Source organism: Drosophila montana, unplaced genomic scaffold (genome assembly GCF_035044405.1).
Source record: "Drosophila montana isolate Dmon_TW-CO22-7 unplaced genomic scaffold, ASM3504440v1 contig_1455_1, whole genome shotgun sequence".
In the NCBI taxonomy this organism is placed as follows: Eukaryota; Metazoa; Arthropoda; class Insecta; order Diptera; family Drosophilidae; genus Drosophila; species Drosophila montana.
This window is the reverse complement of record NW_026996406.1, coordinates 427,140-454,518: the sequence shown is the minus strand read 5'-3', so window position 1 is coordinate 454,518 and position 27,379 is coordinate 427,140. Positions and strand designations below refer to the sequence as shown.

At 39.9% G+C, this 27,379-nt stretch overlaps 1 protein-coding gene across 6 annotated transcripts in view; it reads left to right on the top strand.

Moving 5' to 3' along the window:
• bol (boule) overlaps positions 1 to 26,007 on the top strand; it is a 29,876-nt gene extending 3,869 nt beyond the window's left edge. Inside the window, exons 2-8 of one of the 6 annotated variants that reach the window (XM_064685502.1) lie at positions 14,148 to 14,690; positions 14,768 to 14,921; positions 19,674 to 19,733; positions 19,801 to 19,918; positions 20,150 to 20,241; positions 21,126 to 21,159; positions 25,732 to 26,007. In XM_064685502.1, the coding sequence (XP_064541572.1) occupies positions 14,566 to 14,690; positions 14,768 to 14,921; positions 19,674 to 19,733; positions 19,801 to 19,918; positions 20,150 to 20,241; positions 21,126 to 21,159; positions 25,732 to 25,865 (717 nt within the window). In that variant the 5' untranslated portion in view covers positions 14,148 to 14,565 and the 3' untranslated portion in view covers positions 25,866 to 26,007. Of the gene's footprint in view, positions 1 to 14,147; positions 14,691 to 14,767; positions 14,922 to 19,673; positions 19,734 to 19,800; positions 19,919 to 20,149; positions 20,242 to 21,125; positions 21,160 to 21,450; positions 22,300 to 25,708 lie in introns of those variants that run through there. The other 5 variants (XM_064685511.1, XM_064685519.1, XM_064685536.1 and 2 more) reach the window with 5 other exon arrangements.
• The last annotated feature ends 1,372 nt before the right edge of the window (positions 26,008 to 27,379 follow it).

Here is a 27,379-nt window from a genome sequence, read left to right as displayed (position 1 = left end):
TAACATAAAAAAAAAAAACACAACACAACACACAACACAATTTTTGCCTGGCCAACTGAGCCCAGGCCGAGCCGTTTGGCTGTGAGCGACAAAAACAGAAATCAGCGGCGGGCACAAATACATATAAACGCGCACACACACACACACACACCGCATGAAAATTCTGTGTGAACGTACTTGATTTTGGTTCTCTAGTTGTTGTTGTTGTTGCAGTTGCCATTGCTACTGCTGCTGTTTGTTGTTGTTGTTGTTGTTGTTGTTGCTGTTGCTGTGGCTGTTGGCGATTTTCAGCAGAAAAAATAAAATTACGGCACTACAACAGCAACAAGAACAACAACAACAACATGGCGGCCAGTGGCGGGCCAAAAGGAGCACATTTTAATGCGTGACACACAAAAATTGTTGGTTTTCAATTTGCCGTTTGCCGTTTGTTGTTGTTGTCGTTGTTAACGCACAGAATTGAAACAATTTTTGTGTATACCCAGCGAGGAAAAAGCACAACCCCCCCCCACCTCTCTAGCCTTTGGCTTACCCCTCCCCCCTCCGTACGCAGCAAATAGTCATCGACGGCTCTCTCTCGCTAGCTTGTTGTGTGTGTGCCGCTTCTCTTCGTCCCCCCCCCCCCCCCCCCCGCTCGTCCATATCCTTAGCCGCTCCATCACGTACTCGCAGCGTCGTCCCTTGTGTATTGCCATTTGCACACGTTGCGTATACGTAACGTAGTGGCCATAAACAACTACAGTGAAAGCTCCTAGGCACAGCTAACTTCCTGTTTGAAGAGTTTCTTTTAGTACAAAGGTTGTTGAAAATCTAGTCAAGGTCGTGAATTTCTTTTAACCAAATTATTTTTCTGAAAAATAAATTCTTATTTGCGAGTCTCCTGCTTCTAGTATAAATTTCATTAATATTATTTTGTTACCTGTTCGCTCAAGCGTGCTTTCACTGTACACTCACACGCACGCACACTATCCGTTATACCCTTACACTTTGAAGCGCTGTGTCCTTTATGCTCTCTGCCCCTCTCCCCCGCTCTCCCCCCCGCTCTCTTTATGTCAGCTCGCATGCAGAGCGCATAGAAATTGCGTTTATTTTCATGTTGGCATTTTGACTGCCCTTTGATGAGTTGATAAACGAGCCAGATTAGCCCCCCCCCCCCTCCCCCCCCTCCCCCTCCCTCGCACACACACACGCACACAACTGAGCCAAGGCAAAAAAGAATATATGATTGAAAATGTGTTGAAATAAAAATTTGTATTTCTTCCAAAGAAGTATTCAAAGCGCACGCGTTACGGTACAACAGCCACAACAATAGTAAAAAATAAATAAAAAAAAAAAAGGTGCTAATATATTTTTAAGCAGCCAATCAAATATTTGGCTCAAATCAAGCGCGACATCAAAATACAAAAAAAAAAATTCAAATAATTGAATCAAAAAAGTGGAAAATTGTCAACAAAGGAAAGCGAAAAGCGAGAGCGCAAAGGAAAGAGAGGTAAAAATGTGCTCTAAAAATATATTTCTATTTAGTTGCATACCAAATCTTAAAAAGTCGCATAAAGTGTGAACTGCGACTCGATTCGAAATAACCCACGCGACGGCAACCGAGAATCGGTTGAGAATCGGTTGAGAATTGTTGAGAAATCGTCGAGAAAAAACACATCAACAAACTCGACAACCGACGGCAACTGGGGAAAAAGTGTCGCCAGGGAACGAGCTACGGCGGCATTTGCGGAGGCGCCGATGTCTCGCATAAGGGGTGCTCCCGATTTTCATTACTTTGGGAAATATTCGGGTGGGGGAATATAGAAAAAATAGCTGAGGAAAAGTTGAAGAAAAAATTCGAATTAAGAAAGAAATCCCTCTTGTTTTGGAAAGACTAGGCAGAGCTTGGGGGAAGGGGGATAGTTGGGAAAGGCGAACCTTTATGTAGATGCTCTTGACCTTAAAGGACATTTAAATCAAATTAGTATTAAGAAAATTAAGGCATTTACTAGGAATTTGTTAACAGAAATATGCTAACAAAAGTTTTGGGCAGAGTTCCAACTCTGAATGTGAGATGTTCATGGTCAACAGACTTGGCTTAATACATATCTTTGCCATATCAGATCAAAATCATGGCCAAAATGTTGTCCTTAGAATCGGCTGGAATGTCCCTGTCACCAGAATTGGATATTTTCTGGTTTTGGAAAGACTAGGAAAAGCCTAACTTGTGGGAAGGGAAGGCTTAACCTTATTCAGATCCTGTTTAATATGCCAACTGAGACTTAGTATTAACAAAATAAAGGCAATTACTAGGAATTTGGTAACAAGCATGTGCTTCACATTTTTGGCTAGAGTTCTAACTATGAATGTGAGAGGTTCATGGTCAAAAGACTTGGCCTAATATAGATCTATGGCCAAAATATTATTCTTTGCTAGTATTGGCTGGGCTACCACTGTAGTTGGCTGTGAAAAGTCTTAGGAATGGCTAGGTAAAACTGGGGTGTAGTCGGGGAGGGCTTACCTTTATTCAGATCCCGTTGTTTTAGACATTTGCCACCTGCCGCAGCAGCGAGAGCAGCAGCAGAGCAGCAGCAGCAGCACCCTGTACATAAATCTAAAATTAAATGCGCCGCTCTGCGGTTGTCTTCAATTTTCATTGCTTGGCGCTGTGCCACGCCCCCTGCCCCCCTTCGTCTATGGCTATGTCTTCGCGACGTTTGCATCTTGTCGCTAGGCCGCGGCGCGAAATCTGTGTTACTTAAGGAGATTTTCTTTATAAGACGAAAGTACTTTAACTGTGTGTGTATCTCTCTCTGTGCGTGTGTGTGTGTGTGTGTATGTGTGTGTGTAGCATATATGTTTTCATTTAATTTTGAGCCAAAAAGATACTTTTTTGTCTTTGCGCTTCGTGCCAAAAAAATAAGTCGCGAGAGTTTGTCGCCAGCATTTGGCAACTGGCAACTGGCGACATTGGCGACAGCTGTTCTGCTAGTAGTTGAGGTGTGGGGAATGGAGAGGTGGAGGGAGGGGGGATAGAGGGTGGGAGGTGGGCCATAAAAATAAAATGCCTTCGGGCTGTTATCGAAACGGTTGCTTTTTCGGGGGCTATATTTGTACGGCTACGCAAAATGGCATAAAACTTATGCATGGCATATATAGATAGAAAATCTGTGCGCGCTCCAAGGCAAAAGCCAAAAGCAAAAGCCAAAAACGAGAAAACAGGAACACGGAGCAAAGGAAAAGCATAATAAAAACAAGAGTGTTCCTCCAGTTGTGCATGCCCGACGAAAGGTTGCCCTTTAAAAAACGTATTCTTTAATAACAATATTAGATTTTGAGGGGACGTTCCATCAGTTCCGTTTCCCAGCCCAAAAACCAGATTTTTCAATAATATATTTTGACGGAACCTTCCTTCCCCAACTATCGATTTTGGGGCATGATGATCGATAGTTATCAAGAGGGAGGAAAAATGGGAGTAGCTCTTGTCCTTAGTCCTTAGTATCGATAGTTATCGATAACGAGGGAAGTTTCTCATACTCGGATCTTGAAGAATTGGGTGTAGCTCTTGTCTTTAGTGATTTGATCGAAATCAAAACGGCGGGATATCGGTGAAGGGAATCCATATTTCAGATTCTGGGACATACTGATCGATAGTTATCGAGAGCGAGGAAAGTTTCTCATGCTCGAATTTGAAGAAATGGCTGTAGCTCTTAGTCCTTAGTCCTTGGTCTCTCGCTCTTATCTGAGGCATGCTTAAAGCTAAGCTCTAAATCGAACTAAAAACCTTTGTTATCGATTCCACACTTTGTTATCGATTTCCAGCAAGCAGCTGGGTCTATAACTAAATGAAAAGCGCCCAGCTTTGACTTTCAGCGCTGTTGGCCATGCTCTCCAAGCAGCAATTTCCAGCATGAACTTCATTTGCGTACTTGTGGCCAACTGACCCAACTCGGGTCTCCACTGTACCATGGCCGCCGCCCACCTGCCCAGCGATCCAAACTTCAATTTAGAAATATATATATATAATATATATGGATTTGATTTTGACCGCGGGCCGTGCACCGTTGCACGCACTGCGCTAGTTCAGTTTTTTCTACAGTTTTTTTTTTTGGGTCCGCTGCGGGCCTTTTTTTTTATGGCTATAGGCCCAATTATTGTTGGTCGACAAGCTCACAATTTCCATTCAATTCCATCTAACGAAGCGCTGAGCTTGGCTGTTTTTTACTACACACCAATACACACAACCGCACACACACGCAGCCGCAGACAACCGCACACACTTTTAGCCGCGCTTCATTCATGCATTCAAACAAAAAGTTAATATTAGTTATCTGCATATTTTCACGGTTTCGACTCGCGCTGCCCACGGGCGGATATGCACACACACAGATACACACACACACACACGCACACACTCAATAGTAGATGTGTGGCAAGTGCCACCAGACGAATTTTTCAACAATGCTTAAGCAACATTCAATGGGATTAGCACTTTGTGTATTTTTCTATAGAATATCGAGTGCGGCCAACAAATGTGCGCTTTTTTCCTCTTTTTTTTTCGCTATTTTTGTTGATATAGACATCTGCATCACAGAAAATATTCCATCATATTTTGTATGTCGCTCAACTCTTTTGCTAGCGAGAGAATAATTAAAAACGGTTTTCTTGAATGATTCGAGAAGATGAACATACTTGGAAAGCATTGCAAAAATATTAGCTATATCATTTCTATTTGGGCAGATGATCAAGATTATAATATCTTGTCTGTAGAGCTAAAATTTTCAGCCGTTTTTCCCTATAGCAATCATAATATCTAATAACTAAACCTTAAGGTCTTACCATAGACAGATTGTTAATAAAGAGAGAATTACAACGAGCTAATTTGACTACTGGTTGTCCCTTTAGCTATATCTTTCTGATTTTAGCAGCCGATCTTTTAATCCTCCTGGCTAGAGGTTGCCCTGTGTAAAGCTACATTTTCAGATGTTTATATCTTATAGGACCCATTTAATATAGGAGTCATATGATGGAGTAGTTCCATTAAATATGGTTTTGCAAATATGTAAGAAGCAAATTAAAGCTTTATTTTGTCGACATAAACCATAAACCCCAAGGTCATCTCATGGAAAGACTGTTGAAAAAGAAAGAATAAGAAAATAGAAGAGTTTGTCGTTTTCGACAGATTCTTCCTATAGAGCTGTATGATAAAGTGTAGTTCCAAGCAGGTAAAATTTTGTTTGTGTAAAGTACATGGTTAAGATCTTAATCAAGATCAATTCTGAATCGATTCTGAAGGATCGATTTTTATCGATTACTTGGAAACGTGGCAAGTTATCGACTATCGAAAACAAACTCGATCTGCGCGGGGACTAGGAGGACCTACAGCTAAAATTTCAAGTCTCTAGCTCTTATAGGTTTCGAGATCCTTGCGTTCGTATATACGGACAGACGAACGGCCGGACTGACACACAGACGGACTGGTTATATCGACTCGGCTGTTGATGCTGATCAAGAAAATATATACTTTATGGGGTCGGAGATGCATCCTTCTGCCTGTTACATACATTGGCACAAATACATTATACCCTTTTTTTACCCATTTTTCAGGGTATAATAAAAGACATTGAATGATTTTATTTGTGTCATTCGAAACTCTTAAGGGTATAACTAGCTTTGTGATAATTATAAAACGAGCTACAAAAGTAAAATGTATTTATTCTTATAATTAAAAATAACTATAATACGCCCTTAAATAGTGTATATTTATTCTTACAATTAAAAAAAAAGCATTTACACGCAATTAACACTTTTCAACACTTTTCCACACGTTGATATGCATTCATCTATCATGGAAAATGCCCATTTCCGCGCAATCTTACACATTTGCATATAATAATAAGAAAAAAACACAATTTTTTTTTGGTCTGATTATTGAGATCTCATCTTTGGCATATAATTCGTATGGGCTTCTCCCCGACGTCTCGCCCCGCCTCCCCCTTCTCCCCGCCTTCTCTCTGTGTGTGTGTTTCCGGTTAGTCGATTCATAATTGAGTTATTCAATTGCGTCTATTTTTATATAGTCGGCATTAAACAGCTGTGCTAATGACATCCATTGATCGACCGATGCGAGATGTTATTGTCTATTCTGAACTCCAATGAAATTGCGTGTAATTAACTTATTTTCCATATTTTCAATTTTGTTGACTCTCTTTTCGCCAAGACACAAGCAGCTGAATATATATATACATATATATATATATACATGTATATATCTGTACTATATACACTCGGAACAAAATTTAATACGCGACCTCAATCTAATTAAAACGTTTATAGCACAAATATTTGAGCTTACAGCTAATTAATTAATTAAATTAAATTATTATTTTATTACATAATCGCGTTCGGTTCGCAATTGGAATGCACTTGCAATTTTTAACATTGAATTTCCCAGCTGGTCACGCTCGAATTCAGAACGCACTTTTTCGCCGAGTGTATTTTTATATATACACATATATATCTGAATAATATGCATATAAATATCTCTCTCTATTTTATGTTAGTTTTATGACTTAACTTTTTGTTAACTTTTTGCATGGCAAGTTGTAAACTTTTCGCGCTGGTTGTGTGGCGGCTGCCCTCTCGAGTGTGTGTGAGTGTGTGTGTGTGTGGGTGTGTGTGTGTGTGTAGCTTGTGTATGTGTGTGTGCCTTGGCGTGTGTGGCTTATAAGTATCTTAAGCTGCATTTAGTGGCTCGCAAGTAATTTGCATAACTTTAATTTTATAACAAAAATTATAGCCAGAAATTCAACCGATTTTCTTGTCGCAAATCTGTGCCACAGTCCGCACTCGCCATAATGGACAGACAGACAGACAAATGACTTTACCTAGTTGAGGCGCAAATTTGTAACGAGCCAAAAAAAAAAAACGTGGCCATTTTGTTGTTGACGTCGAAACAAAAGCGAAAATGTTGGCGGCGCGTCAGATGAATTTCCCTATCCCCCGCCCCGTAAGATGTCTACACTGAGAAAAATCAAGCATATTCAGTTTTCTAGCCATTCCCAAATTAAAACACGTTTCATGCTGATTAAAACTAGTTCGTTTTAACTAATTTAAATATTGGAATATTCTGGCTTTCGTTTTTGCTCTATGAAAATCTTGGCTCTGCGCGTCAGCTTGCAGGGGGCGGGGGCGTTGTGTATACACTGAGAAAAGTCAAGCATTCTATTCTCTACATACAAAAACGATTCACGCTGATTGAAAGAAGTTCGTTTAACTAATTTGAATATGGGAATATTCTTTGTTCGTTTTGCGAATTCATTTTTGCTAATTGTAAGTTTTTCTGCGAGTGTAGTTGGCCTATGCTTCAGACGTGTCTGTACATCAACGAGCTGGCAGAGATGCAAATGCAGTCGCAGTCGGAAAAGCGGCAGTGGCAGAGGCAGGGGCAGCGGCAGAGGCAGCAGCAGAGGCAGCGGCAGAGGCAGCAGCAGAGGCAGCAGCAATAGAGAAGAGCAGCAGCAGCAGCATCAGCTAGAGACGCTTTTGATGACGTGCTCAGCTGCGCTTTTTTCACTTTTCAAACACACACACTAACACACACACACACACACACACGCCCAGCGACACCCACATTGTCTCCATCTCGCTCGCACGCAAGCGCTCGCTCGCCACATTGTCTGAATCATTTTTTTTTTTTGCATTTTAATTTTATGCCTTGGCCCAAGGAAAGGCAAAGGCAGCTGCGTCTACAAAAATAGTTGGCAGCCACACACACACACACACCTCGCAGTCAACACCAACCCCCCAATCCACCCCCCCCCCCCTGCCCCTCCCTTGCGTGTCGCCTCTTTGCATAGCCAAGTCACACTTTTAGGCCATTTTCTTTGCACTTTACGTTCGCCTTGTTGCCTTTTGCGTTGCTTTCTCGTGATTGCATTTCTATTCTTTTTTCGGTCTCCCCCCTCCCCCTCTACCCCCTGCACTGATAATTAATTTGCATATTACGCATACGCAGCGTGTGCTTAAAGAAAATTTGAGCAAAGCTCGTATCGAAATTTAAATCGGTTTTTAATGACTTAATTTGGCTCAACATTTAATAGATATATTCTAGCTAGAGCCTGACGCTATATCAAATGCCACTTAAATCCTTTGTGGTTGGCCGTGCGGGGGAGGGGCGGGAGGCGTGGCTCATCTCCTGGCAACATCTATCGCTCATACGCAGCGTTGTCTGTCTCGCTCTCTCTCTGATGTGGCAATAAATCATTTGCAAAATGCTTGACAAACTTTATCCAAACCGCACTTGAGTAAGGGGTAGGAGGGGGGGGGGAGGGGCTGGTTACGGGCTGAGCTGGGGGGAAAAATGTATTCAATGCGAGCCTTCTTTAAGTTGCGATGCGAAGTCTGTGCAAATATTGAAACCCAAAAAACCCAAATACAAACACGGCACAGTTGGACACAGTTTTTATATGTGTGTATATAATATATCTGTGTGTGTGTGTGTGTGCGTGTGTGGGCTACACACACATCAAACAATTTAATGCTGCTGCTGCAAAGTTTCATTGTTTCGAAAAACTTTGCTTCAGCTTTTCACATACAAACTTTTTATGGCCTTGTACCCTATAGAAAATTGGGTATAGAATAGATCAAGCCATAAAATATGATGCGATAATTTCCCAAAATCGATAAATATCGGTCTGAAAAGCATTTGTCGCAAATTGCATGGTACAGATCTCTCCTCTCCTCCCTTAATATCGGTCTGAAAAGCTTCGTCGCTAATTTCATTACGGATCTCTTCCCAAAATCGATAAATATCGGTTTAAAAATCCTTGGAAGCACGTGTCGCGCCTTTCAGATCTCCCCACTAAACCATAAAATCGATAAATATCGGTCTGAAAAGTATTTTCGCAAATTTCATGGTACAGATCTCTCCGCTTAACCCAAAATTCGATAAATATCGATCTATATGTGGCTTCTTAGCATCATGCCGGCATGGCTACAGGGTATCTACTAGTCGTGCACTCCCCAACTGTCGTCTCATGATATATTTATGTATATATGTCTTTTTGTTCTGACTCGCGCTTTGTAGTTTGTCGTTTCCCTTTTGCTGCTGCTGCGGCTTCGCTCGCTCTGAGGATTATGGATTTTTGTGTGCCACACACACACACTCATACACACACATACGTACGGCGCACAGGACACAGGGGTTTGGCTGCCTGGCAGGCCATCAATTTCCCACTCTCTCTCTTCCGCCCACACTCATCAGGCCGCATCATGATGATGTTTGTCTGTTGGTATGTCTGCCGCAGCTCTCCCCCCCTCTCTCTCCCTCTCTCCCTTTCACTCTGTGTGTTAGCTACAATTTCCTTTCACTTGACTGACACCCAAAGCGGCAGCAGCAGCAGCAGCAATGTCCTGCACACACACTCAAGGATTGTGTAACATGTTTCTGGTCCTTCTTCTTCTACTTTTTTATGGTGTGAGCTGAAATGGCAGCCACTTCCGGCGCGCTGTCAGTCAGCAGCTGTGCCTGTGTGTGTGCGTGCGGGTGTGTGTGTGTGCGGGTGTGTGTGTGTGTATTGGTGTGCCATTTTTGCGCTTTCTCGTATTACACTTGACTTGGCTGCTGACGCTGGCTGTCTGCTCGGCCGCAACTTCAATTGACCTTTGACTGAGTGCAGGTCGCCCCCCCCCCCCCACCTCTCCCTCCCCCTCCAGCCCACGCCTGTCCTGTCCTGCCTTGGTAAGCACATTTTGGCCAACTTATGCGGCAGCACGCGCACGCAGAGCGAGCCAAGTTTTGTTGTAGCTCAGCTTGTTTGCTATTTGGATTTTGCTGCCAAAAAAAAAACGAGAGAAAAGAAAAGGCTTAAAGCCTCTTGAGCTTTTGGCTAATTGTCCTTATGTGACTTGACTTACATACGCTTATCAGCTCCTTCCACCTGCTCCGGTTGCCTGCCTTTCCCTCCTCCACTCCCCCTCCCCCATCCCCCTTCATTCTGTCTGTGCTTCCTGTTGTGCTAGTCGAGGCGTTGCTGCGTTTCCGTTGCTTCCTGTGGCTCAGCTTTTATCAGCCTTTCACTATCGCTTGCCTTGGCTATTCTCTGCCCCTCCTCATTCCCCTCTTTCCTCTCATTCTCTTTATTTTGTTTTATTTTGGCAAGGACACGCCGCCGGCGCTCAGGTAACTTTTGCACTATTTTTATCTACAACTTTTGTGTGCATCTCGTGTGGCCAGTTACGTGTAACCCTTCCCCCTTCCCCTTACCCCTCTTCCCACTCTTTCCCCTTGGGGCGCCTCCTTCTTGCTATCTGGCAGCATTTTGCCATTTTAATAGGTCAAATGTTGCACGCGATTTTCCTGCTAACCTCACTCTCTCTTTTATTTCTCTCTCGGTTGCCAGCACTCCCGGCTGGTTATTTAATAGTTTGGCGCTTACTAATTGCATTGTCCTAATTGCCCAAGTTGCGCTTGAATGTGCCGAAAAAAAAAGAAGGAAAAACTATAAAAGAATGCAAAAAGTAAACAAGAAAGTGGGCAGCGTTAAGCTTGTAGATACCCTGTAAATGTTTCTATACTCCTACTTCTCTCAAGGCTGCCTTTAGGAATCGAAATATTCTTGCCCTTTGCCTATCATACCCTTGACCCATTTGATATGATGTACAGGGTATTAACGGAATGTTGTTGTGGGGCAGCAGCAGCTCCCAGAATTGTTGAATTGTTGCATGGCTGAATCTGATTTCTGGTTGCCCTGCAGGCAATCAAATGCCTCACATCAAGGCTAACAACATGAATATGTTTGTGTATGTGTGTTGTACATATTTGTGTATATGTGTGTGTGTGCAATATTGAAATACATTTGCAGTTGTGAAATACATTTTTGATGAGCACATCAGGATTTTAGGGGATTAGCTGTTGGAAAACAGGAAATAACCCACATAGATAAATTACAATTTGTCGATAATTAGTATAAAATGTTTTGGAATGGAAAGATATAAAAAATTAATATTTCGGAAAGAGCAACACATTATATAATATTGATAACAATGGTCATACAATGATCGATATTTAGAATTACTTTTGATATTGTCGATAACTCTTTAAGCTATCGAAAATATCGATAATAGAATTAACTTCTAGCATTGCACCGACAATATTGATGCTGATACGGTAATTAAATCGATACTTTTAATTACTTCCGATAACTCTTAAAGCTATCAAAAAGTGCTTTCTAATTTTAATATTTCTATAATTCTTATCAATAATATCGATAATGAAATTACCTTCTAGAATTGCAACAATTTATATCAATATCAATAGTGAAGATGATACGGTAATTAAATAAATACTCTTAATTACTTTTGATTCGAATGATATTCCGATAATTCTTATCAATACTTGCATATGTTATCGATAATGTACGTTCAAATAATAGCGTTAGTTGCAACTGTCGATACGCATTGTTAATCGATAGTTAAATCGATGATCGATAACTCTTCTGGAAAATATCGATAATGTGCATTTCGATAATTCTTATGAATAATTGTGGATACTATCGATAATGTACTTTAAGATATTATATCGTTACTTGCAACTATCAATATTTATCGATAATTTACCTTGCAGTGTTGCACCAATTTATGTTTCGATAAATGTTATAATGCAAGCACTTATCGTTAATCGATAACTTAAATAGAGCACTTCACAAAGTCGGCTGAACAGTCGCGCTATCATGCCCACAGACTTTGTGAAATGTTTGTGTTTCATTATTAAATTCTTTTGGTGGTTCGTTTTCATTGGCATTACGCGTGCAATTTTCGCACGTGGAATTTTGCAATATACATTCGTCGAGTGGTCGCCACAAAACCAGGTGTGTGTGCGCTGTGTGGGCGGGTGTAAATTCTCTCTCTCTGGCTGCTGTTGATTAAATTCCGCTGATAGCGCTCATGTTGTCATGTTTGCCGTGATTTTCCGGTTGACCTCTGCCAGTTGCCAGTTGCCAGTTGCTCGGCAGCACGCGCTGACTTTGCCCATTTTCAGGGCCCGCACTTTGTGATGGGCCCTGAATTGATTTTAATAATGCAATTTCTCGTACATTTTAACGACTTGGCCCACAAATGAGCTGCCGGGCGCCCAATCTCTCTCTCATATAATACGCATGTTAATAATTAAGAACTCGGCGCAGAATTTTTCATTCCTCCCGAGTTACGCGGATTTATGTCAGGGGCACACTTAGGGCGAAAGCTTTTAGTTTTTCATTAATTTCACTTTTCAAGAAAAACAGAAACACGAATTTTGATGTGCCTAAAATAAATCTTTGCTGTTGAAAAACATTTTGGAAATGTGACGCGATTTAATGAGAGCAGCAAGCGCTACAGATATCGTATCTATATATATATATATATATACATATATGTATATGTGGATTTATGGATACATCTTCATATTTATATTTAGTTCTTGTATTTAGATATATTTTTTGGTTATTTATTGGCGTTGATTTATGGCCACAAGAGTTGGCACCAAAAAAACGAAACGAAGCGAACCGAACTGAGCAATAATCACGTGTAGATACATTAGCTGACCCACAGACACACACACACACACACACACCCACATACATACATATCAAAAACATACACAGATACACACACACACTTCACGTACATAAACAAACCTTGGTTTTCGATAAAGCGCCATCAATTTGGACTTATTGATTGCTAATGAAATTATAATTATGTTTTTTCTTTTTTGTAGCTTTAGTCGATACACGAGTTAGCATTGTTCGGCGGGGGGGGTGTGAGGTGTTAGGGCTGGAGGGGGGGGGTGGGTAGAGGGGGGAGGGGCTTTGAAGGGGCGTGCAAGTGCGCTGCAGTTGGATTGTGAGTTGAGATACGACTTGGAGCAAACATATTTAAGCTTAACGCTAATTGAACTCTGCCTCATATTAAGCTAGAGCCGTGTACAGTGGTCACTCGTAAAGGAAACCTAACAGATTTTATCAGCTTAATATAAATTGAGCACTCCTTATAGGAATTATCAGCCGGAAATATAATATATTTGCCTTTTCAAAGTGGATTAGCCTGGAATTCCACCTGGAACTATGGAAATTAGAATAATATTGACATTTATATATTCATGTATTTGGAAAATACTTTGGCGATATCTTCCATCTATCTTTAAAATGAATTATTAACCTTAGCCTGGGAATACCATCTAGATCTTGACCATGGGAATTAGAATAAAGATTTATTTATTTTTTTTAGCGTTTGAGAATAATATAAATTGATAAAATATAATAGAGAATATTCGAAAGCCTATTGCAATTGCTTTAAATATCTTTAAGAATCATTATTTACCTTAGCCTGGGAATACCACCTGGAACTATGCTAATTAGAATAAAGAAATTTATCTTGGTTTACCTCTTGCTTTTATAAAATAGACCTTTATATATTCATGTATTATATAAATACTTTGGCGATACAATATATAAAATATTGGAAATCCTATTGAAATTGGTTTAGATATCTTTTAATAATAATTCCCGACTATGGGAATAAGAAAGAAAAGATTTTTTTATGTTTGTTTACCTTTATATAAATTAATAAAAATAAATAAATCTTTATTCTTATTCCTTAATTTATATATATTCATGTCTTCGATCTCTCTTCCAACTATCTAGTCCGTTCAATTTGGCGCGGGCTCACTGTGAATGTATCTATGCATCTGCTAGATACATTATTTTGGCCATTTTATTGTTTGCTGCTGCTGCCGTTTGACAGTCAACTTTGTGTGTCGCCGCCGCTTGTTGTTAAATTTAAACTCTCTGCGCTATTTGCCTGCCCCGCAGCGCTCTGAAGGTGAATTTATGGCGCACACATGTGTCGCCAGTGTCTCCGAGCTACCTCAGCCATGTCTCTCCCTCTCCCTCTCTCTCTCTCTCTCTCTCACTAGTTGTCGCTCTCTGTCTTCTCCTTAGTGCATTGGCGGGTCTCTCGTGTGACATGTGTCGTCGCTGTGTTCCCAAAATAGATGCATTTCGAAATGTAGGGGGCAATTTTTCAGGCGAAGATCAGAGGCTGCCTCTGCCTCTGCGTCTGCCTAGCTAAAACGTATTTTAACTCAAATTCTCTCTCTCTCTCTCTCTCTTTCTCTGTCTCTCCCTTAGTTTTGGACAAAGCAAACATAGCAGTAAAAACTAAAAAGAAAAGCTGAAGAAAAGCAAGGAAAACAACAACGCACACATACAGCAAAAGGCGCTGAGAAAAGAAGAAGAAACTGGAAAACGCAACGCGACGTGTGACCTGAACTGACCTGACCTGACGTTACGTGACGGCATAACAATATTAATGCGTGTTAGACTAAACAAGAGGAACACAGAACGAACCAGCGCCGCGTAAAGCCGTCAGAGGAGCAAAAGGAGAACTCTACCAAGAGAAGCGAAAGAGAGCGAGAGCGAGAGAGAGAGAGAGATAAGCTCTCGCATACTTTGGAATCGAATTTCTTGCGCCCCCAAGTTAAAGGAAAACAGCCTCAAGATTCTGCCCTTCGGTGCCAACTTTCGTCTGGAGACGACACCAGCCGAAATGCACAAAATAACAGCCGCACCAACTGCGGCCACAGGTGCGCCAACCGGCGCACTGGAGGCGCCACTGGCAGCGCCCAAATACGGCACACTCATACCCAATCGCATCTTTGTGGGCGGGATCAGGTAAGCAATCCGGCTCGGCTTATCCCTTAAATACATATCCATACTAATCCCTCTCTCTCTGATCTATCTCTTCGCAGTGGCGACACCACCGAGGCGGATCTGACGCGTGTCTTCAGCGCCTACGGCACCGTGAAGAGTACAAAGATAATTGTGGATCGTGCCGGTGTTAGCAAGGGCTACGGATTTGTTACCTTTGAGACAGAGCAGGAGGCGCAAAGACTGCAGGCGGATGTGAGTAGAATCGTTTTGTGCACACACAACAATTTGCTAATGTCGCCTGTGTTAATTTATCGATTAATTATCGATTATGATTTATCGATGCTTATTTGTAACGGGAAGTCCACACAACACACACACACAACACACACACACATACTCACCTTACACTCACTTACAAAAAACAGCTGCAAACGTTATAATGTGCCTCCGATCTTTTAGGGCATTACCTGACCCGCAGACACCACGCCGCACGCACGCACACACACGCCTCTATGTGTGTGTGTGTATGTGTGTGTGTGTGTGTTTGTGTGTGTGCAAGCAAGCAACAACACAAAGCGACGCCGTCAACACACCTGCCACTAGCTGTCTGAGCGTGCCACGAAACTAAACGTGTATCGGCGATATTTATCGTTTATCGATTTATCGATTGTCTATCGATGACGGTACGGACGGCCAATTGTAATTCTTATGTATTTCTGTATTTCTTCTAATTGCGTTTTTGTTGAGTTACGTTTCCGAGTTACGTTTCCGTTGCGTTACGTTACGTTACGTTACATTATATTACATCCATAATCACACACAAACACACACAAACACACATCTACACACACTTTAACATAGTTTTAGTAAGACATCAAATTGCATTTGTTAGCTCGTTAGCTCGACGGCTGTCCCGTTCTGTTTTTGTATGTTATCGATAACCTGTTATCGATAACACGCAAGTTCGTGTTGAGTTCGTTGTGCACCGTTTTAAAATTTATAGTTTTCATACAATTTTTCAATAATTTTTTTCTCTTTAACCATTTTTGCGCAAATTAATCAAATTAGCTAATTACGCCCACGCCTCGGTCTTGTTTCTAGAGTAGATCTTACGTCTATATATATATATACAACAAATATATTGAGCTAGAGCCTAGTGCATTTTTTTGCTATACGAATTTTGATTTCGATATTTTTCGTTGCGATTTACAATTAATTATACTTTTTCTCAATTATGCAATTTTGTACAAAATGGAATGAGGCTATCTTGTGGAAGGGGCGGGGCTGGGCGGGGCGGGTTACTATTTAGCTTGTCACCATAAAAGTTCAGTTGCTGGCTCAACCCACGCACCACGCCCTCCTCCTCCCCCCCTGCCCTCAACCCTCTCGTCAATTCCCATTTAGCTAAACGAGTTCCTAAATAAAGTCAGCAGCTTTCTGACGGGCTGAGAGAGAGCCTTATTAGAAATTGTATTGCATTTTGATTAGAGTGTTGCATAACAGCCAGCAGCTGCCAGTGTTGTGAGCCCTCTTCTCGTTACCTCCCCCCCCTCACCTCGCTGTATCTTCTTTTGTGTGTGTGGCATACATTAAGTGAAAAAGTTTTCCACTTGTCATTAAATGTGCATTGTTATTGCGCTGCTGGCGCTTTGCACATTTTCAGTGTTGCACACACACACACACACACACACACACATAACTAGGTGTGCTGCTGTGTGTGTCCTTGTATGCTTACATGCTTTAACAACTCGCCTCTCCAACCCCGCCCCTGCCCCTGCCCCCGCTCCGCCCCTAGCCTCGGGCGCAACAATGGGCCTGCCAGCCGTGGCAACGTTTAACGAGGTTTTAATGCGCACACAACACACACACACACTCATACTCACACACACACACGCATATATATATAGACATGCACACATTTGCACTAATTAAATTTCGTTTATCCAAAAAATTTCATTTGTGTTCGAGTTAAAGCTAACGCCCAAATAGACTACCCAAGCCTTACAGATCTAGTCTCCGGCTATGCCCAACAGCAACCACAACGTGCAGACATATACACACACACGCACACACACACACACACACACACAGGCACACACACACACACACGAGCAGCTCTTCAGTCATCTCTTGGCGTTTACTAAACTCCTGTGTATGTTTTTTGATAGCGCACTAAATCCACACATTAGTATACACAATTACCAAGGCAACACACACACGCACACACACACACACACGTACACACACACACACACACACACACAAGATGCACATACATAGAGACAGTCAAGAGCCTGGGCTCCACTTCAAAGGGGCGCACTCGATACCGAAAATTGAAATGTTACTTTGGCCAACAAATTTTGAATGCGTATATTAATGCGCATGCCAGGCTGACCAATAGGGATTTTCCGGGCTGGGTGGGTGAGGGAGGGGTGGGGTGGGGGGGGCGGGGTTGCTTTCCACACTTTATAAATGTTGTAAGACACTGGACCGCCTCTTGTTGTCCTTTTTGTGTGTGTGTGTGTGTGCGCAGAGAAAGGCAACAAAGAAAAGGGGCCCAGCCGTGTTTGAGAGGATTCTTAATTAAATTCGCCCAAGACAAAAGTGGGTCGTGCGTCGTGTCCTCCCTGTACCGAGAGCACCGAGAGCAACTCTTTTGTTTTTTTTTCTCTCTTTTTTTTTTGTGTTTTATTTATAACTGTGGGTCGGCCTTTTGTGTTATATGGACGCTTATCCTTGTGTTGCTTGACGTCTTTTATGCTTTGAGGGCTAAATGAAAGAAAAAAGACTGCGCCGTTTGCCCTGCAGCGGTCAAAGGATACGGCCGGAAAAAGCATACAAACGCGAGTCGTTTAACAACTTTAAGAAACGGCAGCAGGAGGAGCAGCAGCTGCTCCGTAAATATTTGCTTAGGACACAGCTCCGCCCATCCTCCCGACCCATGAATGGGTCCTGCGATGGCTTTTCATGCATCTCAAGTGCAAATTGCTGCGGCTATCAGCGCCTAATTGCCAATTAAAGATAAACTGACCCATGTAACCGGCTCCGGGCTCGGTAGAAAGCGATTAAAGCGGGAAACCTTATCGATAGCTTTGGAAAAACTTTCCTTAAATACAAAGAAATCCTTTCAATACAGGTAAATTAAAATTCATAAAGGGAAGCCTTATCGGATAGCATTAAAAAAGCTACCCTAAAACAGGAAACCTTATCGGATAGCATGAAAATCCTTTCCATAAGGGAATTTTCCAGCTAATAGAACAATCACGTAATTGTAATATAGCCCCACAATACATTCGAGAAGCAGAAATCATTGTTTAAATATATTTTAATGCACTTCCTACTAGGTGGCAACTCCATAAAAGAATTAATCCTTGCACAGATTTGTATTAGGTGGCAATCGACATAGTAGTACCTAAAATCTCTACAACCAGATACTATTTTCTTTACTTTTGTGGCAACTCCATAAAAGAAATAATCCTTGCATAGCTTTCGACTAGGTGGCAACCTGGTAGCTTTACAGACAAATCAGCTACATTCGACATAGTACCCAAGATCTGAATCAATACATTCAAGCACTGCCATAATGGAAATAATCCTTACACAGATTTGTACTAGGTGGCAACCCGATAGCTTTAGAAACAGGACAGATGCTCACATTACATTCAAGCAGAAATCATTGTGCTGTTGTGGCAACACTATGAAAGAAGTAATCCTTGCATATCTAAAGACTAGGTGGCAACCCGATAACGTATTACTGCTAGCTTTACAGTCCGATCCATTCGACATAGTAGTACCCAAAATCTCCACAAGCACACTCATAATAACCTGCATATAATAACATTGTAACTCCATGAAAGTAATCCGTGCATAGTTTGACTATCTGGTAACCCGATAACGTATTATTTGTAGCTTTACAGAAGAGTCAGATCCATTCGACATAACCAGTTTATAGGGGGCCCACAATATATATTCGATCAGAAATCATTGTGATGTTTATTGTAACGCATTTTTACTAGGTGGCAACTCTATACAAATAAACCTTGCATAGCACTCTACTAGGTGGCAACCCGATAACGTATTACTGCTAGCTTTACAGTCCGATCCCGAAGTCAGATCCATTTTCGACAGATCCATTCTCCAACTAACCCATAATAAGAATTTATGTCCTTGTCCTTTTCGAGGTTAGTTTTTGAGTATTCAACACACGCAACTTGTACATTTTTAATTAATAACTTGACGATTTGGTGTTGGCGTTCTTGAATTAAAATAAAATAGTTGTTAATTTGAATTGATTTTGATTGTGACGCGTAAATTGTTGTAAAGCCAAACTGATGGAAGCTTTAATCCAAAAAAAAAAAAAAAATCCGCTTAGTTGAGTTCAATATTGTTTTATGTGTTTTTTTTTGTACGTTTGTTAAGCAACGAGTTTTTGTTGTTTCAATTTATGTGCCGCGCGCAGAGACATAAAATTACAAAAGTCAAAACCAAAGTGAAACATTCCAAACCGAATTGCAGTACATGACATTTTGTAATAATTAATACACACACACACACATAAACAATGCCTAAACTATATACTATACTACTTGATATACATACTTTGGTAATGGTAATTTTTTATATATATATATTGGTTCGTTTTTTTTTTCTGGCTTGGCACGTGTTTTTCTTCAATCTGTTGGCCACATTTTTGGGCTCTGCCGCTGCCACCAAAAAAATAGAAAAAGAGAAAAAGAAAAAGATATAAAAACTGCGCCTTTTATTTAAGTTTCTTTTGGTTCTGTTTTTTTTTTTTCTATTGAGAATTTTTTTGATGCTGCTGCGTTCGATTTGAATTTCCAATTTGAATTTCGTTTGGCTTGTCTGTTGATGCCACACACAACACACACACACACAACAAGTTCTTGCCACAAAAAAAAAGAAAAAGAAAAAAATATCATAAAAATTCTCAACTAAATATGCGCTCTCTCTCTTCTCTTCCCCGACAACTCTGCGCTCTCTCAGGGTGAGTGCGTGGTGCTGCGCGATCGCAAGCTGAACATTGCGCCAGCCATCAAGAAACAGGTGAGACACGGGCTTATAATAGAGTATATTATATTATATGTTATATTTTATCAAATTTTCCCCTTAGCCCAATCCGCTGCAGTCGATTGTGGCCACAAATGGAGCCGTTTATTATACAACCACGCCGCCGGCACAGATGAGCAATATACCCATGGATCAGTTTGCCGCTGCCGTCTATCCGCCAGGTGAGAGCTTGAAGATAATAGATAGATAATCTATCTCTTAGTTACATCAGATTGTGTGCTTTAAGTTTCCGTGTTCTTATGGCTTTAGTTGTGTGTTTTAAAAACGATATTTTCTTTTTTATATTCCAATTTTCACTCTCTTTCTCTACAACAACAAAAACAAACAACAACAACAACAACAACACATCTATAAACAATCTATGTTACGCCGGACAAATTAACCAAAACTAGTTACTGACTTTACAGCCGCTGGCGTTCCAGCCATCTACCCACCTTCAGCCATGCAATATCAGCCATTCTATCAGTACTACAGCGTGCCAATGGTAAGTAAGACGAACCAAATACCATATACCATATATCATATACTTAAGATAGATATTATGGGATAGTGAGTGCAAAGTAAAACATTTTATTATAGATACAGGGTCCTGGGATATGGTTAAGGTGGAGGATACTCCCTGAAATAATTCTCTTTTAGATTAATATTGTGGGATATTGATAGGATGAGGTTTCTCTGGGATAGAGGGGCTTTCTCTGAAATGGGTTTTTTTTTTGGGATTTAAAGATTAGATTTGTTCAAAAACTGAAACGTGTTTGAATATGCCTTTATATCGATACTTTAATATAAGGCATTTCATCAGAAGAATAAAGATTAGCTGAAGGATATTTCTTAAAAACCAAAGTATCCTTTAAGGATCTCTCACACTAACGACTTGCCTTCGGCTAATTGATTTTCCTTGGGGTTCCGGGAATTTTCTGCCATCTATTTAATAGTGATCGACCTCCTCTGCTCAGTAGATGGCGCCACATAGAAATTATCCTTTATTTTTTTTAATATTATGGGATGTTAACTCCAAGATAAAACAGTTTTGAATGGTATGATATAGGATATGATGGTTCTTTAGGATACGATTTGTAAAGAGTTTACTCTGAAATGTGTTTTTGGGATTTTTAACTGTCCTTCCTATAATTTAGTTAACATGCAGATTAGTTGAAGCATATATCTTAATATATATTTTAATAGGGCCTCTCAATCTATCGACTGGCCTTCGGCTAACTGGTTTACTTTGGGGTTCAGGGAAAGGTCTACCATTTAATAGTGATCGCCCGCCTCTGCCCAACAGATGGCGCCACATAGAAGTTAGGCTAAGCCTTTTTTGTATTCCTAAAAACTAAAACTCTTTCTTTCTCTTCTCTTATCTTACAGAATGTACCCACCATTTGGCCTCAGAACTATCAAGGTAAATAGAGCGCAATGCTCTCTCTCTCTCTCTCTCTCTCTCTTTTACTTTCTCTCCGCCTAGCGTGCTTTCACTCGCTCTCTCTTTCGCTCCCTTTGCCTGAACACACTTTGTTCTCCGATGCTTGCTCGTATATATCCTATATATATCTATATATATCTATCTATATATTACCGTATTTATCTGTATATTTGCTGTAGTTTTTAACACACACCTCTTTGTGTACGCTTTGTTTTTCTATCTTTCTTTCTTTTCGGTTCTTGCTGCACAACCATTCAACGCCGTTAAAAGGTTAAATCAAACCAACAACAACCACAACAACAACAACAACAACAACAACAACTACTACAACAACAACCAGAACAACTAGAACAACAAATTTTCGTAGTCGCCAAGATTTTTCGTTGAGAGCTGCCCGAGCAACAACCACAAGCAGCAGCAGCAGATGCAACAGCAACAACTACAACAACTACAACAACTACAACAACAACAACAAGAACAACTACAACAACAATAACAGCCACTAGAACAACGCTGCAAAAAAAAACCCCGCCACGCTCTGCAGTTGCCCGCAGTTTCCGCACAAAGAATACAACATACAAAAATTTAGTTTTAATTTTAATTGCTAAATTAATTTACTATATTTTAATTTAACTCTCTCACACACACACACACACACACACTGCGCTCTAGGCGTCAATTATTAGTTAAATGCCACGCCCCCGCCCCTACGCGCCACTTATTTGTACCGCTAGGGGGCGCCCTAGAAGAAGGAGAATTAGTCAAAAAAGGCAACAAAAAAAGAAAAAAGAATTTTATTTTTGTATATGAAAATATTTATTTTTGTAACTGCGCCATTTATCTAATTAATTCTTGTTTTTGTTATGATGCTTGTGCATAATATTGTAGCTAACGTAAACATGTAGTAGTGAGCACACACACACACACCATCCACACACACACACACAGATGAATATGCTTGAAATGTATGCAAAATGTTCTTCGACTGTTTCTTGTAGGCATTTATCCCTGTTAACTTTGAGGATGCAGCAACAACTACAACAACTACAACAACAAAAGCAATAACTAAAAAAAAACTGATGCTACTTACTACAACAAGAACAACAATAGCAACAACTACAGCAAAGCATTAATAGAATTTATTTAAACGGCAGCAGCTGCTTAAAAATATTATAATAGCTACATTTTCTATAGCTACATTTTCTATAGATACGTATAGATACACAGTTGGAAATCAACCAAGGACACACACACACATACGCATGCACACACGCATGCACACATGCACACATACACACACAGAAGAAGTGCATAAGCAGCTTATGTTTTTAGTTGATGGAGCAGGCTTAAGAGCGGGCGGGGGAGGGGGGGAGAGCGGGCGGCGAGTCAGACTTGACTGTACTCCAGTCGCAACATTTAATAATGTGCAATTAGCGGAGAGGTGGGATGGCTGCCAAAGGGGTAAGTGGTGGGGGCAGTGGGGGGAAAGTGCAGGCAACATTGTTGCAGCTGCTGCTGCTGCTGCTGCTGGCAAACGGCAAATGAAAGACAGAAATAAACAGCAGAAATAAATTTATATGTAGAAATTTATAATTTTGGGTTATTTAGCACAAATGGGACAGATACACACCCACACACACACACACACACACACACACATACACATACACACACACAGAGAGAAGCAAGTCAAGTCAGCTAGAATATTATTTATTGAGGCAGTAGAACGAACGGCAAATATACTGAAGAGAGTGAGGGTAGAAGAGAAGCGCGCAGAGTATAAGAGAGCGTGCAACGGGGCGGGCAGCAGAACGAAAGTTGAAAGACATAAATTATGCATAAATATTAATTTATATAAAATACACACGCACACAACACACACACACATACACATTAATGTAAATGCAACTGTAAATGATAACGGTAAATGTTATACACATACAGCGATACAAAGCAAAAGCAAAACGTAACTAAATACTTAGTTAAAAAAAAGTAAAAAAAATATAAAAAAAATAAAAACCGCCGCACAAAGCAGGCGCGCAAGCTAAAAGATAACACAACTACACACACACACACATACTAAAATATACATATATATATATATACGTACATGCGTAAGTTATATAGAATATTTGTAAGCCAAGCAAAAAGTAAACTGAACGAAATTGTAGTCTTAACGAAGAAAAAACTGATGTTAAAACGAATTAAAATACTAAAGGCAGACACTGAAAACAAAAATATTAGCACTTAAGCAAAGTGAAAGAGTAAGAGGAAGAAAAAAAACGGAAAACCTATACAATAAAGATATTCAAAATATGCTAGCTAAATGAGCAACAAGTATGAAAGTATATACACAATATACCATATACACATATATATACATGCATACATATAAATATATATACTAATTATATGCCTAGGACATAGCGAGACTATTCAAAAGATATAAAAAAAAAAAACATAACTAAAGCAATACATAGACACTCAAATAAGTGTGTTACACGAGTATTTAGCTAAATACAATACATACATAAAAAATACTAAACTAAATACTAAGCGCAAGAAGCGGCAGCATAAAAATCTTCAAACTGTTGTTTTTTCCCTTTGTACGAAGCGTATTGAAGCCTTTTTTGTTACGTAACCATTGTTGAAACTTGGCCTAAAGCTAAAATAAAATTATTCTAAAAAAAAAAAAAAAAAAACTTGCGGCGCGCAAAGGCAACTGCGACGGCGGCAAAATCACAAATTGGTGCAAAATTTGGCTGAAAAATCGATTAGAATACCCAAAAAAAAAATTAAAATAAAAAAGAAATTAATCGAATATATATTTTATGCGTATGTTTGCCTTAAGATCAACCACATTTATTTGCTCCCACAAAATAAAAGATCTATATAAAAAATAAATGAAAATCGAACCCAGAGGTTTCACAAATTACCTGCAAAATCCAAGCAGTAGACACGCCCCCGCAGCTGCCGTCGCCTCCCCCCCGCCCCCCTCCCCGCCCCCGCGCCCCTCGCCCCTCGCCTGCCAGCGCCGCACTTCAACTTGTTGACAAATTTGTAAACGTTTAAAGATAAAACTCAATTGTTGCATAGTTAAATATAACATTAAAAGGAAAAAAAAACAAATTTTTAAAAATCGAATCGTAACAATAATTAGAAATGACAAAAACAAAAAAATAAAAACAAAAGCAAAGAGAAGAAGAGAACGAAAATAAAAGCAATAATTAAATAATTGATATGCTCTAGTTGAAAACTACAACCACCAGATAAGCCCCATACACACACACACACACACACACACACTCACACACACACACACACACACACATGCAGTGTACTTAAGCCAGTCGCGAAATAGTTTAGGTTATGTATTTTTGTTGAGGTACAGTTATAAATGTCCTGCAATACCCAACACTGACACACACACACACACACACACACACAGATACACACACACACCCCAGACAGCAACTAATAAATCCAAGGCATAACTTAAGATATATACGTGATATTTTGAAAAACAAAAAGCAAAAATTCATAAATAAATTGTTTAGGTTAAAAAAAAAATATAAATATATATATATATATATACATATACAAATGGCATATAATTATTATGAACATTTTTGCTGACATACATACAAAATGATAAAAATGATAAAAGAAAAAAACGTTTAAGATTTAAAACTGTTTGTAACTCAATTTATTGTCTGACTCTCGAGGACAGAGGTTCTTAAGTTTTTACTGAGCGCAGTAGTCGAAGCAGATTGTGTCCCATCGTCAAAAGAAATCTATTAAGTTTATACACGCGTATATACACAAATATATAAATAAATAAAAATAGTGAATATTTATATTGTATACTACATATACATAACGTCAAAGCATATAAATATATATATATGTGCTAAGCAAAAACTAAAAAAAAACACAAATTAGTCAAAAAAAAAATATATATATATCATAGCAAAAGGCATAAAACTGTAAAGCTAAGTAAAACGAAAAACAAACAAAAAAAAAAATATTATTATATATACATATTTTAAAGCAAAAATCAACTGATTAAAGTGCGGCTCAAGTTAGGAGCAACGTTTTTCTAGAATTAAGTAACAACCTACCTAAAAAAAAAAAAAAAAACAGCAATTAAATGGAAAACTGTAATAAAAAAAAGAAAACAAACGCGCAGCTCTAGAGTAATTATATGCTATATATGTGGAAAAGCGACAAGATCATCACAATTATTTAAAAATATAAAAACAAACACAACACACACAGAAAGAGAAAGGAAAGCTAAAAAGAGAACTAAAAAAAGGTAAAAAAAAAAAAATAAAGCAACAGCTACTTAATTATTTTTAGCATAAAGAAAAAAGAACGCACACTAGAAACAGACTCTCTTCTTATTTATCTATTATACTTATTTATTTATTAATTGAATTGCTTTTAGTTGAGTTACACTTTCGACGCACAGCGCTTTAGCATATGCGTATGTTAGCCAAAAAGTCTGATACCCCAATCCAATTCCAAGATCCATTTTAATTTTCCAATCAGAAACCCAGCCACCGATGCCGCATCATGCACCGCCGCATGCTGCCGCCTGGGAGTTTGATGATGGCAGCAACAATAACAATCGCAACAATAGCAAAAGCAACATCTCGGTGACAAATTGGCGCATGTCCATGTAGTCTCCCATATCATGCCTAGTCTAACAGAAGAACAGAAGAACAGAAGAACACATGCACACACAGCAGCAAAAACAAAAGAAAAAGGAGCACAGGAGCACAGCAAAAGCAAAACGAAAACAGAAGAAGACGCAGATGAAGAAAGGGAAAGAACAACAACCAGCGCCTTGGCCCGCAATGCGTGTCTCGTTGCCAAGCAACGAGAGCGAGAGAGAGAGACAGACAGACAAAAGAGAGAGTGAGAAACTAAGAGAGAGAGACAGACAGAAAGTGAGAGAGAAGGAGCAGAAGGAAGAGGGCAAAGTTCGAGCCACAACGGCAGAAGACAGAACCAGAACGATGCCGCTGAGAGAGCAAAAGAAAGAGAGAGGAAACCAAAATGAAGAGAGAGAAAATACCAAACAAAAAAACAGAAACCAAAAAAAAAACAATGCAGCATTGGTGGCGCCACACTTGAAATTAGTTTCATAATTTTTCGTTAATTTTGTTTACCCCGATTGTTCAAATTGTTTCATAGTTTTCTGTATTTCGTTTCTATTGTTCGTTGTTTCGTTTCTAAGCCCCAGACTCTTTCATATTATGGGCTGCAGTTCGTGCCACAACAACAACAACAACGAAAAGCAGCAGCAGCAACAACAACAACTATCACAATTGGCAGCAGGTTTAGGCAGGGTTAGGGTTAGCAAGTCGCAACGTCGTTTCCCCCCTCCCCCCCCCCCCAACTCTAGAGATTAGGCTCGAGTCGAGATCAAAGCATATCCAAACTTCTTCAGGAATTCTTTCGATTAACACCAATCCCAATCTCATACTAACCCGAATCGAATCTCTTTACCCCCCCCCCCCCCCCCCCCTGCTACTATTTCCCTACCCACTCCCCGCCCCGCCCCCCTTGCTACCGACTGTAGCCCAATCAGTGAGATGATACTGAAAGCGAACGTTTGGCCAAACCTAATTTGTTTCGGGTTCAATTTTGGCGTTCCGATTAGCAGTTCTTCTATATAATATAAATAAAGGTCTACAATTTTTCAACTTTGGCCGACTAACAACAATTTGCAAAATTTTCAACGTTTCTTCTAATTAATATATACTCTGTATTTGTACCAACTCATTTGATTTTTTGGCTGCTTGCGCGTACTAAATTCGTTGCCCTTTGTGTATGATGTGTAATATAGAAGTTTTTTTTTTTTCTAAATTTCGAAGTTAGCCAAACAATTACCAATATTGTCAAGCAAATAAATGAGAGCCCGAAACGAAACTATTGATTTTCTTTTCTTTTATTTTCCATGTTTTCTCCTACAACACAACACGCACACACACACACAGTCACACAGAGACACACACACACACAGAGAGATGCGCGGCGTATACGTAATGTGCACAAAAAAACTGTAGCATACTTTCAGGACGCTTCAAAGTGCAAATTCGCAAACGTGCAACGAATCTCCAAACTATCTAGATTCGGTGAGTTGAGAATTAAAACGGTTGTGTCAAATTAGCTGTTAATTAGTGCAGAGAAA